We start from the raw sequence: 19,925 nt of genomic DNA on the forward strand, positions 1-19,925 counted from the left end.
CTTCTTTAAGAATATTTTAACAAGACCTGGATAATGAAGAAATAGAACATTGCATCAGCCATCTATTCGCACTTCTATCCACATTCACATGTGCACAGGCACACACATTACAAATGAAGCTTTCTCTTCCCCAGTTATGAATTTCCCACACACACATACACACTCTGCTAAGCAGCTTTTTCAACAATTCATACAGTCCTCATTTTCACTCCTGCATCCAGTCACAGAAGCTTTCATATAGTTGAGAAAGTGTAGAAGGGAAAGAGAGAGAGACAGCTCACGACATAGGGAGCAATAGAGAGCATATGCCCCCTGTGAGTCCCCTGAGAGACCAGTGGAAATTGCTTCCCTCAGGACCTCGCGATGCCAAAAGATGAAAGCTGTGGATCGGTTGAGTGATGGCTTCTCCATTGTGGCGCCATTAGCATGCGTAAGCAGCGGCTTTCAGCACATGGCGCTCTACAGAGCATGGCCCTTACGCTGGCCTTTCACACCGGCCCCCACATTTAACAGAGAGATCAAAAAAAAAAAAACAAGGGCGATCTCACACCTCTTCGGAACAAATCCCTCAACATCCTGCCCGACTGCATCATAACCTAAATTTACACCAGAAGAGACTTCCATTAGCTGAGCGTAGGGAGTTGTAACTGCATGTTGCCATCTGTTGGCCATATAAGACACCAAAACTAATAATTTTCCGTTGGGCAAACGGGGAAAAAACAGTAACAAATTTCAGTCTAAATAACACATCAGAATTAAAAAGCCATTACAAAAGCATTGAAGCATGCAAATGAGTGGATCTGGAGAATGTTATGGGCTGCACACAGACCTTAAAATCTCACATTTCATGGGGCAAAGCAGCCACGGGCAGAGGCCTTCATCCCAAAGGTTACGCAAAAGACGCAGGTGTTTCTTAAAAGCTAACAGTAAATTATTGGAATAGGCAATGCTGTAGACATTTAACCTCTGACCTGGACGTCTGCACAGATGTTTCCCGAAGCTCCATGGTAAGAGGAGCTCTCTGGCAGTGCAGTACTTGCTCTTTACACCACTTTGACAGCATATGTAGGCCATTTTCACAGCTGTGAGTTTTCCCATTAGAGACAATAAGCTCATATAAATGAGCAGTGTTCCTCATGCGGCAAGCTGAGGCTACGTCCTCAATGTGCATTGTCAGGGCAGTTCCTGAGATAGCATATTTATGCTACGTTTGCAGCACCGATCTAAGCTTGGTGTCTGTCTACGGTGAGCCGACTATGAAACACAACCCCCACCATTTTTAAGTGAAGTCCAGTTGTGTTCCTTGTTCATGACTGATAAATTTGAAGTGTTGACTACTTGTACATCAGAGGCGTTAGCAACATTGTTACAGCAATACAAATTGCGCAACATGTGCAAGCTGCATTGAAACCAGATGTCTCTTCAGAAACTTAAGTTGTAGCTACCTCTAGTGGACATGAAAGGGGAAACAAGTACTGAAATGCACAGCCACCCCAGATTATGTAAACAAGGTTGTCAAGCAAGACAGAAATGTGAAAATGCCAGAAGGAATCCAATAAACCATATGATCATGCCACCTGTCCTTATTTAAAGGGTGACAGTATAATTGCAAATGATTTAGAAAAAATCCAATTCAAAACTGGCACAGAAACTGTGGGCCTACACCATCCTGCTGAATGACAGCAATGTTCTTTCCCCAAATGCCTTGAACAAATAATCTATTTAAATCAAGCTCAGTGTGCTCTGAGAAATTGACTTGCCAATGGAACACATCCAGATGGCCCTGCTGGGATTTACCCCATTTTAAGTTCACACACAAGTTAGCTCCAGCCAATTAAAGCAACACAGCCAAAGAAAATACATAAAGGGAGACCAATATAGAAAGATTTTAGGGCCTTTTCCATTCTATAAAAAAAGCAACTAGTTTAAGACTGGCCTGTATGTACACATTTCCCAGGATAACATTCAAGACAACTGGCACTATACAGTAATGCCAAGATATGAACAAATCCATACAAATACTTTGTAGACTGCATCAATTATTCAAGTTCTAGAATTTCAGGGTGCCAATCAATTGCCACAAGCAAGCTTTACAACTGAAACAGGAATTTCTCATTTTAAATTGAGAAGGCTTGGCTACTAAATTGTATTCCACAGTCCACAATCCAGAAGTAAACTTCCTGGGACATGCAATTATACAGCCCCATCCCACAAAGCTTTCAGCTTTCTAGAGACAAGAGTTACAAGTCCCATTGTGCAGATGTTAAGGAAAGCAGCTTGAGCATGTCAGGCTGCCAAAACACTCAAGGACGAAGGGTAATTCGACACATCTTAGCATACAACCATAGGGAAAACATGGCCAGACAAGGGCCAGTGCAGTTGCAGGTCGTTTCAGTCCAGCACCAAGACACTCCAATATAAGGGCTCAGACTACAATTTGTTCAATGGGCGTCACACTGTGCTAAAACAAAAGCATGAAACAGGCTTTTCAGAAGATTGGACACCCCTGGACCCCAAATTTAGGGACTGAACAAAGTCACAATACATAATTTAGCGTAGAAAACACCAGAAGTCTGGAACTATGCTTTCAGTATGAATGAAAGTGATTTTACAAGTTTGCTCCCAATTGCAGTCCTGCACCATGGCTTTTTGCATTTGAACAAGCTTCCAAAGGCAAGTATTGATGCCATCTGAAATTCATGAACAATCAAGAGTTGATTCATTCAAGTCTACAAAACCCAATGAGTAAAAATCTTTATTTAAAAGAAAGTTAAAATCAGGCAAACAAAATTACATTTTATACAAAGAGCACACAGTGCCCAATAGAGCTTAAGACAATTGTTTTGCCAGGTCCTTGATAACAGAAGACTTCAGCTGTGGAAGATGGCTGATCCGCATCTGCTTCTGGCTACCATACTTATTCTTGACTGCCTGAAAAGCAAATTCATTCTTTAAAATGGCAACTCCATGCACCAAACTTTTGAAAATCAAGACCGAAACATCTTGGTGAGCAAGCAGAAGGGCTGCGTCCCAGGGCTCACCATGTGCTTTGTGTGTCCTTCATTGACCTTCACAACATTCTTGGCAATGTGCTGCATCACGGGGATCAGGCAGGCCTCCGTGTAATCCATGTAGTACTGCAGAGTAGGAGTCTGGAGACAGGAAGAGAGATCAGAACACGTGCACACGCACACCGAACATAGAGCGTTCATGTGGCAGAACTCACCCATTCACCACAATCAAAAACCTTCAGAGAGAGCGCAAAGGCAGCAGAGGCCACCAGGGAGGGAGGGAAGTGGATCATTTCATAGTCCACCATTGTGAGCTCCATGAAGTACTTTGCCAGGGTGTGATGTTCGGCTGTGACCTAGACAAGTTGAAATAAATTCAGATAAAAGCACAGGGTCACCGATACAGCATTCCCATGTAGCCATTTCCCCATAGAAGTTATTGTCTGCACAGACCATTCTGTGGAACCTAGTCAGACAATATTTCAAGTGAATTTAATCAGTACTACCCACAAGAGACTGCATAGGCCCATTTTAAGGGCATAACATCTGCCACAGCACATAACACCAAGTGCTGGAAGGAAGTCTACTTAAGTGGATTTTGGGTAGAAGTATCAACCATCACTACACCCATAGTTCAGAACAGCAACTTCCACGCTTGCAAAGCTTCCCACAAGGATCAGGCACACATTGGAGTAGGACTGCCATTGAACGTGGGAGTCACTCAAGTATTGGGATCCCACAGAACAGGAATTGGCTTAGTGGCATTATGCAGAGCAGAATTTGAGCACCAGGACAACTTACCTCTCCTATCTTTGAAGCACGGCGCAGGAACTGGAGGGGGAGAGGTCGACCAAAGCTAAAATTCAGTACCCTCAGGATCTTCATCTCCATGTCTCTGATCTGGGCTGTGGTGTAGGCTCGGTCAGTGACAAATGCAAAGTCAGCAATCTCTGGTGGGTACATCTCTTCGTATTTGGAGGCAAGGAACATAGCAGTAACACCAACAAGCTGGAGCTGCTTTTTGGGCACAGGGTTATCCTAAAGTGGGTGGGTGGAAGAGGAGATCATGGTTAGAGATGTCAAGGGGAGATTAGTCACAGGCATCACGGGAAACAATGAACAGGCAAACCAACCTGAAGGAAACGGTCAATGATTCCTACAGTCATATACATAGTCTCCTGCAGCAAGCGAAACTTGACTTGCACCTGGACCAGCCAGTCAATAAGGATGGCACGCATATTCCCAGTCACTTCCTGTCCCTCCAAGTATTTCGGTCTGACTGCCTGGTCAACCTGTAAAGGAAAAACCAGTACATAAGCCATGTTCCAACACCACCTACAAGCACAAAGCACTTTAGACCTTTCCCTGGGAGTAATAGGTAGGCTACACCACAGCAGCCAGTATACTGAACTGTGCCCATCTACAATGCACAAGTTATGCCCTGTGCACACTACACCACTTCCTAAATCCCAAAGACATTTAAGAAAATTAACCACATCCTCATACCACACACGTCATAATCCATGGCTGGCAGTGGGTGTCTACACAAACCATGCATAAAAGCCTTGACAAATCAGTTTGATTAGAGACAGACCAGCTCAAGACTGGACAAACTGCAAATGCTTTGAATCACACAATAACCAGAGGAGTTTGCATGCAGCAATCATGCAGACACAGATTTAAAGACCTTAATCTGAAAAGTGACTAAATTTTGTTGTGTACATGAAGCATTACCCCAAGTTACTGTGGGGAAACTAGTAGTGGGATTTAACTGTACAACACTGACCTCAAGCTGACGGAGGTATTTGTAGATATCCTTGATATATTCACTGCAGAGCATGGGGTTGTCATAATCATCAGCGTCCACATCCTTGATATTGAGGAGCACATCAGAGAAGGCCTGGCACAGATCATCTGAAGCACAGCCCGAGGTCTCCATGGGTGTGGGAGATGCAGGCTCAGGGACCACCTGTCCAGGGCAGCATATGCAAATACAGATGGGGAGGGGGTGGGCGTTACAGAAAAGCCATAAGCAATTCTCATAACTGCATCCATTAGGACCTTAACATTGTGGGATCAATAGCAGGGTACAAGGGGCAAACAGGGTGAAGTACATTGCCACCAATCTTAAAGCCAAAGTTTCAAAAGTAGCACAGCTCTGATCACTAGATTAAACAATGCATTCAAAATGTGTAGTTTTCAGCCTGAATCTAAAAGATAGCAATTTTTCATGCTATGATAGTTCATGGGGTTCAAGAAAAGACTTTGACAAGGGAAATTCAGTCATCTCACCGGTAACGTTACTTTCTCTTCAAGTTTCTTAACTGCATTTCGTTTGGGGAGCTGCACCTCAGGGGCCTTCTCCACTTTACTTGGCTTCCTCTGAACGACTTTCGTCATCTCGGGCTTCGTTTCCTGGATCAATAGAAAAATCAAACTTCATGCACGCACTTGGGGGGAGGGGGGGGGGGGGGGTAGTTAAAAATAAAATAAACTGACCAGCAGGCTGGTTTGATCGCTCACCTTTTTAAGGAGGGGTCTCGGAGCTGCGGTTTTGTTTCCGATCTCCCCCAGCACGGCCCTGGGTCTTAGCACAGGCTTGGCCGCCATGCCTTTGCCCGCCAGCGATGTTCGGTTTTCAGCAGCAAGCTGAGAATTCTGCGCAAGTGAGAGTTTAAGACTTATTGCTGCCCATTTTGAAAGCACGATGCATTATAGATGGAGTCAGTAGCAAGTAGCGAACCTAAGCAATGTGACCAACGGTACCAAGTTTTATCCAGGTTATACGGATACTTCAGGCAAGTCATACCAGTAATTTTAAAAAGCTACACTAACACAAAGATACAAATAGCAGTTGAAATTAAAGGACAGCAAACATACTTGAATGGTAGAATCGGTCTACACCTTCAGAACAGCTGGCTAACAACTTTAATACGCATTAACTTCACAATTGGACAATACGATTGCAAGCGGAGTGTGATACATATTAAAACTAGAAAATGAAAAAACATTCTCACCCGGGTCAAACGAAGAGCCATTTCAAACTGTAAAGCTTATAACCAGAAAGACTGCTGTACTGTCCCCAACACATGCGCCAGATAATAGCAAACTCACTTTGCTTTAGTTTAAATCCTCACTGACTCAAATCTCATTCGCTGGGATTTAATTTAGCCCGGATTTCATTGGATGACACGCGCTGTCTTAGAATGCGTTTCTAGGGCAACGTTGGTCACGTGACGGTTATTTTTCAAGGAAGCTTTCGAACAGTTGTAATATTCGCGAAACAATGTATCAAATGTATAATTTGGAAGCATGATTGATATTCTTTGTTCTGGAATATAAAATGTGGCGAGATAATTCCGTGCTGTTTCATTGTGAGTTGCTTTCACAATACGTTTACATTTAGTTATGGAAATTAAGCACTTTGAACCGAATTTGAGCAAACGAGGGAAGCACCATTATTGAATATAAACGTACATCCGCCATCCTAGTGAGCTACTGAATCAAAGAACCATTGTGGTTGAATAGAGCACATATAGTTATATGATAATAATAATAATAATCATAATAATAATTATATAGTTTATTTCGTAATGTCAGCAGGAAAGATTTGGTGTTCAGCGAAACTAGACGCATGCGAACGCATCATTTCAGTGTTAAATCGCCATAACGCAATTAACCCCTATATACTTGTCTTTATAATTAACTAGTCTTCTGGATTTTGTATTCTTGAAAACATCGGACCAAGGGTTTGTTTTCACTTAAGTCGTGACGAATGGGGCGGGTCAGAATGCATTTCCGGTATTTTGGGCGGAAACATTCGTTTATACATCATAGCCAGGCGTGATCACAAACGGTTTTGAAATAAGAATACTTTTGGATTAACATAATAGAGTAGAATTAGCACTAGTATCAAAATTCCACACATTTTTCAAAGAAACCAATGCAATTTTACAGCGGAAAATCCTGCCAAATCCAATGTCTAACTAATTTTGTGTCCTAACATCGAGAGGAAAATTAACACAACGGGCCTGATTCACGAAACATGTGTAAGATCACATTTGATGATTTTGATCATAAACTGCGTACAAGAATGTATCCAAGAACATTTTGGCATTCATCTTTTTTTATCTGTATTTGTTCATGGCTGTTTCCTTATGCAAATCACATGAACAGGATTGCAAATAAAATTTACAGCATTCATCATGTGATACACCTTGGGTATGCACAAAAAAAGGTTGGCACGTGTCATGAATCTCATATTGCTTTTTCATAGGAACATTTTTAAGAACAAAAGTAAGAATAATTTATTTAGGCCCAATGTGCTGAACACTGAACAGAGAGCATTTCTTTATGTGCACCACTGAACTAACAAGCAATGGACTCAACGTACATTCAGTCGTTATTAATACAGAATGTAACTAATGGTTATTCACTTGGTAATCAGCCAGAGAAATATCACCAGGTAACCCATTAGTCAAAATAAATAAGGAAAACACACTTATGTTGTAATATGAAGTGAGCCATTTTATGTGACAAATTCTCCAAGTAGGGCAGTATGAATGACTGAATATGAAAACACCAAACGTGACGTATGAACATTTAATGTATGTTCAGATATGCAGGTTTGGCTGATATCAAGCCAACCCTCTCTAATAACAATGTAATATTTTAATTTAAATAAGTCCATTCCCTCCAGTTTAGAGTGAGGCAACAATACCCAGAAGGTTAGTTCAAATTACAAAATACATAAGTATATTTATACATCGATATGCAAAAATATTTCTAAATGGGAATATAAAATCCCAATATTTATTATTTATTTTATTCCTCAGTATTATGATTTATTTGTTCCCACAGAAACCATTCACATGATACACGTCCCGTCTTTCAGGTACTTCATGGACTCCATCTGTTTGGTCATAGCCAGAACTTCATGGAATCCAGTACTGAGGCCAGACATGTGCTGAAAGTAGGCTTCTTTCTCCACCTGGACGGAGAGATTGTTCACTCCTGCGTCTTTAAGCACTGCAGTCACCTAAAACAAGGGGGAGAATCCGAGGCAATTAGAAAAGCCTTTATTACACAGTATCAAGCTACTGCAACTACAGTAACCAAAGCAAACCGACTGGCTGAAATCAAAACTGTGGTAAAAAAAAAAAACAGGGTTTTTAGTAAGGTTTTTTACCTGCCAGCATCCCTACAGTGATCTAAAAGTCTTATTGTCCCTCACTGACAATATATCTCACAAAACAGGGTTCCATATGTTTGAACAGTGTTGTTCACAAATGTAGCATCTGATTAATCTCACTGAAGTAGTTCTTTGATTCCTTGTAGGGTGCACTTTTTCCACATGTTGCCCAAGATACATTGGCAATTGTGTCATCAGTAATTGCAGCTAAATCAGAGAAGCTACATTTATTTATTTCTTTGAGACAATAATACCCACATACACAGCAGTCTGTTTGCCTTTGTCTATTTTTCCTGCTTTTATTTTTGGCATTAAAGAGAGTCAAGAGATTAAACTGAGTTTACAGGACAGTAAAGTAAGATGATGATGTCTGGTGATGTCTGCTGTTATTAATTACTCCATCAGTAATCTAGGAATGCTAAATGGCAGAATGAGAAGAAGGTAAAGTTGTGCAACATGACACTGAGAAGCATAAATGCGGTAACTCGCCTGCTGTATGATTCTCTGCTCCACAACATCAGACATCAGCTGCAGGTGTATGGTTCCTGCTATGACGCTAGCAGAGTGCCTCCAGAAGTGGGGGTCGCGGTAGGACAGCACGCCTTCAATCTTCTGGATCTGAGGGACACAAGCACACGACAGTATCAGAGGGCGGTACAGGTCTGCTCTACTTAGCATCGGCTCATCGCCCTCACAAGACCGATTAGGCAAAACAAAATCAACTGCAATTCGTGCTTTGCGATTTCCTAAGAAGCGATGGGGGCCAGTGTGAACGGCGAGGGTGAGAGTTGGCCCACCTTCTCCAGCGCGCTGTTGAGGTCCTTCTCGTGTTCGGTGGGAATCCTCAGGAGGAGAACCTCGCAGGCGTCCTTTATCAGGGGGATGACGCTGAGGAAGATGAGCACGGCGATGAAGAGGGAGCAGATGGGGTCGGCGATCAGCCAGCCAAACTGCCTGATCAGGATGGTGGATATGATGACCCCCACGCTGCCCAGGGTGTCGGCCAGGACGTGCAGGAAGACGCCTGGAAGGATGCAGAAAGGGCACAAGTCATCCACCAGGGATCGGTCATGTGACCACCGCCACATGACCTTTGCGACACATTCAAATCAGGTCGAGAATCTGGCTCAAGCAGGATCGGAGGACTGCAGATCCTCACTTCCCCGGGCAATCAGGACAGCAGAGACATTGAGTGCATCCCAAAAAAGACTTAAGATCCGCCTCTCCAGACTACATCCATGCAGTCTCGACGTTCAACCTCTTCTCTGGCACTTCCATTCAAGCACAACATTAGCACTTAATCTATTCCTAAATATGTTTTAAGGCAAAGCTAAATATGTTCATGAAGATAATTGGCTACGATAAACGTAGAGTCACTTCTTGTTTCATGGTTACTGCCTCTAGGACTGTTCATTATCTGTCAGTGTAGCAAGACTGTATTATTTAAACTATTGCAATATACTTATGCACTTCATTTCTCACTGGACAGGGCATCTAGTGCATATATTTTAAAATGATTTATTTACATTTTCAATTAATTGGATAGGTCAATTGAGAACTGGATAACAATTTTCAGCGCCAACTTGAAGAATCAAAGTTGGTACAGACTGCAAGTGATAGCCAAACAGGTGTAGGGGGATGATTACTAGCCCATATGTAGAGAGCTAGACTTCAATTTCATCTCAAGATCAAAATGAATGGACTCCAGACCTTCGCGTTTCACTCAAAATTAAGATCTCCGCACCTCTCATGTTGGCATTCATGCCTCCCCCTGGCGAGCCATGGGAATGTCCGTGTCCGTGACTGTGGGCGTGACCGTGACCGTGCCCGCCATGGCTGTGCCCGTGTCCCCCATGGCCGTGGTCTCCATGACTGTGGTGGGAGTGGCCATGGTCATGTGATGAGCAGCTCCCCTTGGACCCAGCATGTGAGTGGGCGTGGCTGAACGCACAGATACCCACAAGATTGACGATGAGGCCCCCAACTGAGACCGGCTGTAGGTGACAGACAGGCCACATTGTTTAAATGGCATCAGTGTCAGAGATGCAAGGATTTATGAGATTGGAGATTCTTTTAATGTAACAATTACATCCTTCTGGAAAGTGAAGAATTTACCCCCAGATTGTACATGGGAACTGATGTATTAGGAAACCAAAAGATATCAGGATGAAAAATTATCAACCCCAATAAATTAGGGTAGCATGTAGCGCATTCTGGTATATCAAACTGAATTAATCAGGCTCAAAATATACTGCATGAGCTACATACTTACAGTTAGCATGTCTGTATTAATGTTGGGTGGATCTATTACTCGAGTGACGGACTCCATGAAGACAAAGAATGCTATGACCATGAGGAAGAGGCCATTGATGAATCCAGAGAGAATCTCAACGCGACCATACCTAAGCACACAAAAACAAACACAAAACCTGACATTAGCAGAAGCTCCTCACCCCAGACGACCTAACACGATGGCTTTAAAAATGAACCGACCCGTAAGAATAGATCCGTGTGGCCTTCCAGCGAGTCATCAGCGCTGCAAACAGCCCCAGGACCAGCGCCGAGCAATCAAAGAGCATGTGGAACCCATCCGAGATCAGACCCAGGCTGTTGGTCCAAACACCATAGAAGAGCTCGACAAACGTGAAGGCCTGCAAGTTCCAGACGGCAACAGTTACAGACACGTACAATTATAGATTGAGTTCTACTTTAGAGAACAATGAAGGGAAAAAAAATGGGTTCAAGGTAAACCAAAGTGCAATTTAATCTCTATCTTTGCATTGGTCTCTGACAGAAATTTTAGAACAAATTAGAGATCCACACATTACAATCAACACATTTATCAATAGGCATAAATATAAATGAAGGAAAACTGCTGCTTGTCAGACAAAGCACTGTTTTCTTTATTTAGCATTAATGACTGGTGTAACATAAAGGCCTGATTGAGGAGTGCACTTCTAATCAGTTGTGCTCCATTTTCTGCTTTCAACGTGGACACTAGCCCCGAATGGAACATTAAGGTGTAAATTCTACCACAATAAGGCGTGACAAAAAACTACAGCAAATGGGCTTACCAGCGATCTGGCTTTTACGTGTTAAACTGTTCAAAGTTTGTGTTGTATCACTACCCATTTTAAAAACGCAGTTTTACTTTGTGAACCCTACACGCTAATGTATAGTCAAGCAGGCGTTAAAGCTGTTGTCGTTCTAACCAGGTTGAGGCAGAGAAAGTAGAAGATGTGGCGTGAGTCGTGCTCCTCCAGGATCTGTTTGAGGGAGTCCTTAATGAAGCGGGGCAGAGAATGGGAAGTGTGCTGCAGAGCGTCCCCCATGAAGTTATACAGCGGGGTCCCCTCGGGGGAGTAGCCCACCAGAGTCCCCCTCTGGCCCTTCTTGGACGGGGAGGACAAAATACTGTCAGCTGCAAAACAAGAAAAACAGGAGACTGCTATAAAAGGAAACTGTGCAAACAAGCAGTAGGATAGGACACACAGGATGAATGTTCACCAACAAATTTGTGTTCATTCTGTATTTGGCTAGCATATGATGGAGAAGATGCTCTGAGATGCATTTAATCTGCTGCTGTAAAATGGGCTAAAACAAATGTAATATTAAAGTACAAATAAACACACAAGGGACAAATCATCTTTTATCATTTAGAGAAAATCATAAAACGTCCCACTCAAAGTATCTACTTGCATTTTCATCCAAACCTGTACTTGTACTTACTGCATGGTAACTTGTAGTTCCTGCTCCTGACCCACTTACACAAGGTCACTTATGGTTTTAATCCCCACGTGATTTCACAGGACAATAAAGGTTGCCAATGCTGATGACGATGAGAAGCCTCACTCACACAGGATGAAGAAGATGGCACTGACCACCACCCCTCCTGAGAGCACGTGCTCGGTGCTGTCGCGCTGGGCGGGGTTGCTCACGGCGCGGAGCTGGTCGGTCAGCGGGTGGGTCCAGAAGTTGGCCAGCAGGAGACCGCTGAGGAACACGAAGAGCGAGCCATAGCGGGCGCACCTGGGTGCCTCCATCTTGGCGACGCAGATGGACTCCACGTAGAAGTCCAGGATCATCACAGAGAACACGATCATGCCAAACGGCATCACCAGCGACGACCAGGACTCCACCTTGCTCTGCGTACATCGGACACCAAATTAGGTTTAAAGGATGAACGCACACAAGGGTGCACAGCACAAAACATGTTTGCTTCATTGAATTGTTCAGCAGCAGTCAGATGACAACACAAGCTAAAATATTCCACTTAATACAGTTATAAGCAGGCATTGTAGAACCGCATTCACCCTTCTGCTTACAAACAACTGTGTCAATACTAGGAACCTTAACTGTGTGTATCTGGATGTGTTTGTGGCTGGACAGGTGTATACTTCGTAAATCATTTTATTTCCAACAGTGAACACAAGGGTATTTAAGCCCCACTCCAAATTATTTGTCTAGACTCGAAAGCAGACACATGCCGACTACCTCTTGGACTGTGGTAAATAGATATTTTTCTCGGCTATGGAGCACGTTTCCCATTTTGTGAGGAGCACGCCTGCAACACTCTCACCTCTGTGGTGGCAGAAAGCACGATGACCCAGGGCAGCAGTACCACAGCAGAGGCCAAGTTGGACAGGGCGTACAGGCGCTTGGCTCCCCCAATCTCCACAGACAGCTTCCTGGACACTGTGTTGAAGCCCACTTTCAAACAGAGAGACAACACCAGCAAGACAACCCCACCCTGGGAGACAGGTAGAAAGAGGAAGGGAAGTGACAAGTGAAAACTAGTGAGTAACTAGTGAGTGTCGCTACAGTGCACTATTACTGCCCCAACGATCTGAACAAATACTACGGTTTTCTTCAGAAAATAACATTGATTGGTCAACATCAGTGCATCACAGACAGTGTGTTCCAAACACGAGTGGACATGGGTCCAAGGTTTACATGGATGACAGAGAATGTCCCATTTTGGATAACATTACGCAGCAACCAAAACACCAGCATGCGGAGACCCGTAGTGAGAAGGCAGCCCTGCCATACGAGCGGCTTACCTTGTGGTCTGCCACACCCAAAAATGCAATGGCTGTGTAGAGCGCATGAGTGAGGGCACTGTCATGGTGTCCTTCAGCTGCAGTCAGGACTGTTAAGTCTGCTATACTCAATATGATGCAAACCCATTACATGCACATTCAGCAGAAACACCACTTATATCAGCAGCCTGACATGTGAACCCATAACGCCTGAATCACTTTATTTGGTAGTGATGGCACTAGCAGCCACATTCAACCTAACTGCTATGATATGACATTGTGGTTAGACGGAATCTGGACCTAAATTATAGTACTGTAAATGAGCAGTTTAAAATGGTATGCTTCATTCCAATAGACTATATAAAACAGATCTAATATTAAAACATATAATAAATAATGTATAATAACATAATAAATTCCTAAGTACACTCCCCCCGCCCCCCAGTCATGTTATTTCTGACCACTGCGCAAGCCAGTCTGAAAAAGATACGGTGCTCTGCCATCTTTGCCATGAGGTCGTCATTATCGAAGAGCAGAAGACAGATCACAGCAATGATGAAGAATGCAGCTCCTCTGGTCTAAAACAGAATGAGAACATTAAATGAACCAGCCAATGCCAAAATTCTTTACTTTTTCGCCGCCTGCCTGCAATATGGACACATGTTGATTATTATAGTCTGATTTAAGGCACGTTCAGGAACAAGTGAATTGTGTCATTTCTGTGTCAAGACTGGTGTTTTACTTCCTAGATTTGTATGGAAAATTAAACCTGTCAAATGCATTTTCTGTGTGGCAGTATTTTATTTCTTCACAATAATGACTGTGAAGGGTTATGATTTTATGAGTGCATATGCATGTCATCTATTTCCAGAAATTCATCCCCATTCTCCCATCAAAAAAAACACATATGCATGCACGCACGCACGCACGCACGCACGTATACAGACACAGACACAGACAGACAGACAGACAGACACACACGGTCCTTTCTGTACCTTTGAGGGTCCACCTCCAGAGCTTGTGAAGAGAACACTGAGGAAGGTGATGACCACCAAATCACTGTGTTCAAACAGCAGCAGTGTCCTGAACAGACATCACGCTGTTTAGGCTCACACAGTAATAAGAACTGTCATACAGAAAACTGAGCTTCAATAAGCAATTTATACATTTTACAATCAGCATGAATCCTCAGATACACTTACATAAGTTACTTTGGAGAGCAATATAAATATTTGGCTTCCATTTACATACCAAAAAAGTGTTACACTGACAACAAAAAGTCATTAGATAATTTTATTGCTGGTTGAATAGCCCAACCAGGCCCTGAAGAACAGGTTAAAATGTTTTTTTACCGTAAAGGTCCACAAAGTGTGAGACCGAAAAATCCCAAGAGTGAAATCACGCAGCTGATGACAGCATGCTTGAGGATTTTGACCCACTGAAACAAGACAAAAGAACAGAATACTGCATGATCACTTCACCATGTCCGGTTACATACATCATATTCACTTAACACACTCCTTTATGTACAGTGGCGCACTTCAGGATTTCATGATTTACAAAAATATGAAAAAGGCAAGAGTAATTCTGAGAACAGACACTTCAGTAGCACAAAGGCAGCACAACTGTCTCTGCAAGCAAGACAGAATCTGATGGAAGCACACAGCATGCTAACTGGCCAATTTAAATAAATATTTAATACCAAATTTGAAAGCTGTTAAAAAAAAGGCATTGCTAGTAAAACAGTAATATGCAACCCAGAATATGCCAAATAGCTTTATGAAAACAATCATGAAGGGCTAAGATGCAAATATTACCTCCATACTATGTCACATGTTGCTAAACTGACTGGCAGGTTACACTGCTATCCTTCATATATTAGTTCTTTTTTTTTCTTCTTTTTTTTAAACAAAAAAACAATAAATACCCAAAATAAGAACGTTACCTGACGTTTTGTAATAACTTTTCCGGAGGAGAATGGCTTTTGGAAGAAAACCAACAACAATGAACACCTAGGGAGAGACAAAGAAACAATTTATCTTTACATAAAAGATTTAAATCATGCAAGCTATTCTCACATAAAATGGAGTAAGATTCACATGCAGTATTTGTGTAAAATAAAACTCACCCCAATTTGAGTATAAAGATGAACTGAACTATGTGGACCACTTTCAGCAAGTCGTAAGACTCAAAAATTCCTAGAGCCTTCAAGAGCTTGGTGACACACAGTAATACTATGTACCTGGTCAGCCTGAAAGGCAATAAATACAAAAACAATATGATTCACCAGTGTACAGAAAAAAACAATCAGTCTCCACCAAAATCTAAATTCAGTAGGCAGTAGGGGCAAGGAGATCAGTACAGAGGAAGGAACATTTCAATCCAGGACCACAGAGCATAAACACTACCAAACGTAGCAATGCAAGATAGTAAAATTAGCCATTAGAACAACATTATTTCCTAAATCTACGAACATGCTAAAGACGACAACAAATATTAGTTTTCTATTTAATGTTTATTGTTATCCAAAAATGTACGAAACATTTACGTGCACATAGCAAATGCATTGACGGGCTATTAAACATGATAGCTAGCCAACATTCGCTAAAATAAACTCAGATGGATATTTTTACCTGGCGTTAGGTACTTCAACTGGTCCCAACTTCCCACTGGAAATGACATTGCTGCTGTATTTTTCATCCATACCTGACAATTTCGTACTCAGTGACCATGGAATAAGTTATTTTACTTAATCCATATTAGCTACAAGCTAACTAACTACCCGGTAGGCTGGAAAGCTGGCTAATGTCAGCGTGCGTGTTTACGAACAGCAGTAGGTGAATACACAGCAATAAAACGTATTCATCAGTTTAATTTACCCAACGACCAATCATATAATTTAGTGAAAGAGATCGCACACGTAAAGTTCACCAAAGTTTGTCGTTCGCTACACAATGCCAGCTAGCTACTCATGTTTTCTTCCGGATAGCACTTCGTAGCTAGCTTATGATTCAGGCCAGTGCAGTCTGTACTGCACACCGGCAACTATACTATGGCCACGTCACGTTCTCTGACTGTTTATACGTGTCGATATATCGACAGTAGCACTCTGCACATGAGGTTGCTCAAACATACCCAGGTTTTTACGAAATCACTGGCGTATTTTTTTTTAAGCGACTAAAACACACATGACCCTGCGATGAAATTCACTCCCATTACGATTCACTAGAACGGTCCCTATCCGAAGTCCCTTCCGAAGTCTTCTTCATCTTCTCTGGTTTTTATTGGTCATTTATACATATAAGGCGCATGCCGCCACCCACTGGACCACCGAGAAACTGCATTTTTAGCCTTAATTATGGTTAAAGGAACATTGCAATTAATATTGTCCAGAATCTAAGGAATACCAACAGATACTTCAGCTGAATGCCACGTATCCCTGAGTACCCTAAAACACTAGGAAGAGTAAATTAGCACAGCCATCATTCATACTTAGCACCTTCATCAACCTCTCTTTGTCGCATAGCTCCCTCTGTGGGCCAAAACCAATCAATACAGTGCCTTAGAGTTCGACTAAAACAGAAAATTGAACAGATAGTTTTTGTTACAGTTAACATAACGTTACATCTTCTTCATACAACAAGATAAAATGTGCAGGGGGACTTCATGGAATACGAGAAACAAATAAGAAACAATGAGATAAAGCGACCACCTTGGCTGAAATGCTTAATCGAAGATAGGCTACAGTATACTATTAATCTAAAACATAAATTTGTTTCTAGTAGCCTACATGGGGGGTTTTCGATGCTTTTTGTGGATTTATTTTGGACAAGTTGTTGTAAAATAATGCTAGATTTATATAAAATAATTGAATGTTAGGTCTACAGCCCAACACCCCAGATTTGTGGATATGGAATTTGTCAAACAAGCATAAAACCTCAAGTACATCATATAGGAAAGATATGCCAGTAGTGAAACCTAGAAGCAAGACCATATTTTCTCTATTGTCAAGAAGTTTATTAAATCCATAAAAAAATGAGCAAAGCAGCATCCTTCCAAAATTTGGAGAAGAATGAACTGTAATAAATAAATAAACAAATAAATAGTTTCTAATTCAGATTCACAGAACAGACACATTATAGTGGAAAAAAAAAGAATAAAGCTTTAGGGGCACAACCAGAATGTAAGAATGTTCCTAATATGTGCGTTGTTACACCATGGTCCATATTATCTAAAATAAATCTGCATAAATCTTTCTAAAATTGGTGTTGGTACAATGGCCAAATAGGTGAAGGAAAGTTTCTGGGTGAGTATCACAAAAAGTGCAATTAATATTAATAATTTTCTTAAATTTCTTAAAGCCAGTGGCTACATCTACAGATATCTAGAGTGGTAATATCTTCAGATCATTTAGTAACAAACTTCTCGGATCATGGTATCACAAAAACTGTAGCAATACGTTGTATCATACAAATCTTATGAAACAGAATTTTGGCATAGCTACAGTTGTTGGAAAAGTAGGCCTACGTTTATAGCTGCTACAGGCCTAAACTGCGTTAATATTACCAAACTTAATAAATACTACACCCCTGACCACAGAATGCGTTGCTTGATGTAATATGTTTTAACTAAGATGTTCGCTGGATAAAAACGTTGTTGATTATGAACTGTTGCTATGGTCGTTTCCCTTTGATTTTTTATTTTTATTTAGTTTCCGAAAGTGATTACGAACCGTAATGAGCATTCGGATATCAACCAATCAGAATTGAGTATTAATCAGCCTATATAAAGCCCAGTGAACTGTTCAGTGCCTGATAAAGCCTGAATTCTATTTGTGACGTAATAGGCACCGTTATGACGATTCAGTAGCAGGAAACTTTCAAACTATATAAGAAATCATTTGTGCAAGAATCTTAATTCTGGAACACAAGCAAGTAAACACCTCAAGGTAAGTACATCAGTAATGTGGTTGGTTGATCCTGTGACTTTTGAATTAACTAATCAATGCATTTGCCCAACTATATTAGGTTGATGCAGCGCCAGTGACAAATCGGATATGTACGCAACTGGTGTCTAGTGTGGTGTTCAGCGCAAAACCTGTTGGCCCTACAAAAACGGTTGTTTTCCGCTTCCGGTCGGTTCCGAAATGGTGTCAACGTAAAAGTAATGTAGGATTTGGGTTTTGAGAATTTGGTTTTCACAATCTTTATTAGGCAAGTAGTTAGCTAAAGCAAATAAACAAACAAACAAAAAAAGAAATGAAATAATAATAATAATAATAATAATAATAATAATAATAATAAATAGTTAAAGCAAGTGGAACTGTAGAAAGGCTTGTATGCAGCAATACAGTTGAATTTTCTGTTTAACGAGTCTTTGCATTCAAACCGTGAATAGTTACATAGATACATAGTTACATAGTTAGATAGATAGATAGATAGATAGATAGATAGTTACATAGATAGATAGATAGATAGATAGATACATACATACATACATACATACATACATACATAGATAGTTTAAACAGATAGATTAAAGACTTGAATAAAGTTGTCCTCCTACGAGGGGGGGAGGTGGTGGGAATATAATTTTAATTATATTTATATAATTTGGAATTATGTCCTGTTTAGATTACTCTTGGATGAGAAGACAATTCACATGAATTGTGAAAAATGTGCAAAATAGAGAGATAAATAAGATAGAGTAGGAGCAGATGGGCAAGCTAGTTACTGATAGAATATTCGATGATTGTGAAAATAGTCATAATAGATAGATAGATAGATAGATAGCTAGAATAGATAGATAGATAGATAGATAGATAGATAGATAGATAGATAGATAGATAGATAGATAGATAGATAGATATTTACATAGATAGATAGATAGACAGACAGACAGACAGACAGACAGACAGACAGACAGACAGACAGATAGATAGATAGATAGATAGATAGATAGATAGATAGATAGGTAGATAGTTACATAGATACATAATTACATAGATAGATAGATAGATAGATAGATGATGATAGATAGATAGATAGATACTGTATAAAGCTAGGGAGATAGACAGATAGTTAAATAGATAGACAGATAGGCAGATAGACAGATTAAAGACTTGAATAAAGGTTGTCCTACGAGGGGGGGAGGTGGTGGGAATATAATTTTAACTAAGAGGTGAAATAATTATAGATACATAGAAAGATAGTAACATAGATAGATAGATAGATAGATAGATAGATAGATAGATAGATAGATAGATAGATAGATAGATAGATAGTTACATAGTTAGATAGACAGATAGATAGTTACATAGTTAGATAGATAGTTACATAGATACATAGATAGGTAGATAGATAGATAGATAGATAGATAGATAGATAGATAGATAGATAGATAGATAGATAGATAGATAGATAGATACTGTATAAAGCTAGGCAGATAGACAGATTAAAGACTTGAATAAAGTTGTCCTCCTACGAGGGGGGGAGGTGGTGGGAATATAATTTTAATTATATTTAATATAATTTAGAATTATGTCCTGTGTAGATTACTCTTGGATGAGAAGACAATTCACATGAATTGTGAAAAATGTGCAAAATAGAGAGATATATAAGATAGTCAGCTAGGAGATAGGCAGCTAGGCTGATGATGATAGATAGATAGAAGATAGTTAATAGT

At 40.9% G+C, this 19,925-nt stretch overlaps 2 protein-coding genes across 2 annotated transcripts; both read right to left on the bottom strand.

The window, feature by feature from the left end:
- Positions 1-2,742: 2,742 nt before the first annotated feature.
- ccnb1 (cyclin B1) lies at positions 2,743-6,181 on the bottom strand. Its single transcript, XM_064307132.1, has 9 exons — positions 6,029-6,181; positions 5,535-5,669; positions 5,304-5,426; positions 4,798-4,980; positions 4,145-4,303; positions 3,813-4,049; positions 3,227-3,367; positions 3,042-3,152; positions 2,743-2,931 (listed from the first exon to the last, which is right to left on the bottom strand). The coding sequence occupies exons 1-9, from the start codon at positions 6,047-6,049 to the stop codon at positions 2,830-2,832; spliced, it is 1,212 nt and encodes a 403-aa protein (XP_064163202.1). The 5' UTR covers positions 6,050-6,181; the 3' UTR covers positions 2,743-2,829.
- A 1,111-nt stretch (positions 6,182-7,292) lies between these two features.
- Positions 7,293-16,521, bottom strand: slc30a5 (solute carrier family 30 member 5). Its single transcript, XM_064307131.1, has 16 exons — positions 15,875-16,521; positions 15,370-15,492; positions 15,187-15,253; positions 14,594-14,679; positions 14,237-14,324; positions 13,732-13,819; positions 13,263-13,339; positions 12,782-12,952; positions 12,059-12,347; positions 11,415-11,623; positions 10,696-10,853; positions 10,475-10,604; positions 9,947-10,196; positions 9,000-9,226; positions 8,692-8,820; positions 7,293-8,049 (listed from the first exon to the last, which is right to left on the bottom strand). Exons 1-16 carry the CDS (start codon positions 15,943-15,945, stop codon positions 7,879-7,881), a joined length of 2,334 nt encoding a protein of 777 aa, XP_064163201.1. The 5' UTR covers positions 15,946-16,521; the 3' UTR covers positions 7,293-7,878.
- Positions 16,522-19,925: the final 3,404 nt, after the last annotated feature.

The sequence above is a fragment of the Anguilla rostrata genome, chromosome 14, assembly GCF_018555375.3.
Source record: "Anguilla rostrata isolate EN2019 chromosome 14, ASM1855537v3, whole genome shotgun sequence".
In the NCBI taxonomy this organism is placed as follows: Eukaryota; Metazoa; Chordata; class Actinopteri; order Anguilliformes; family Anguillidae; genus Anguilla; species Anguilla rostrata.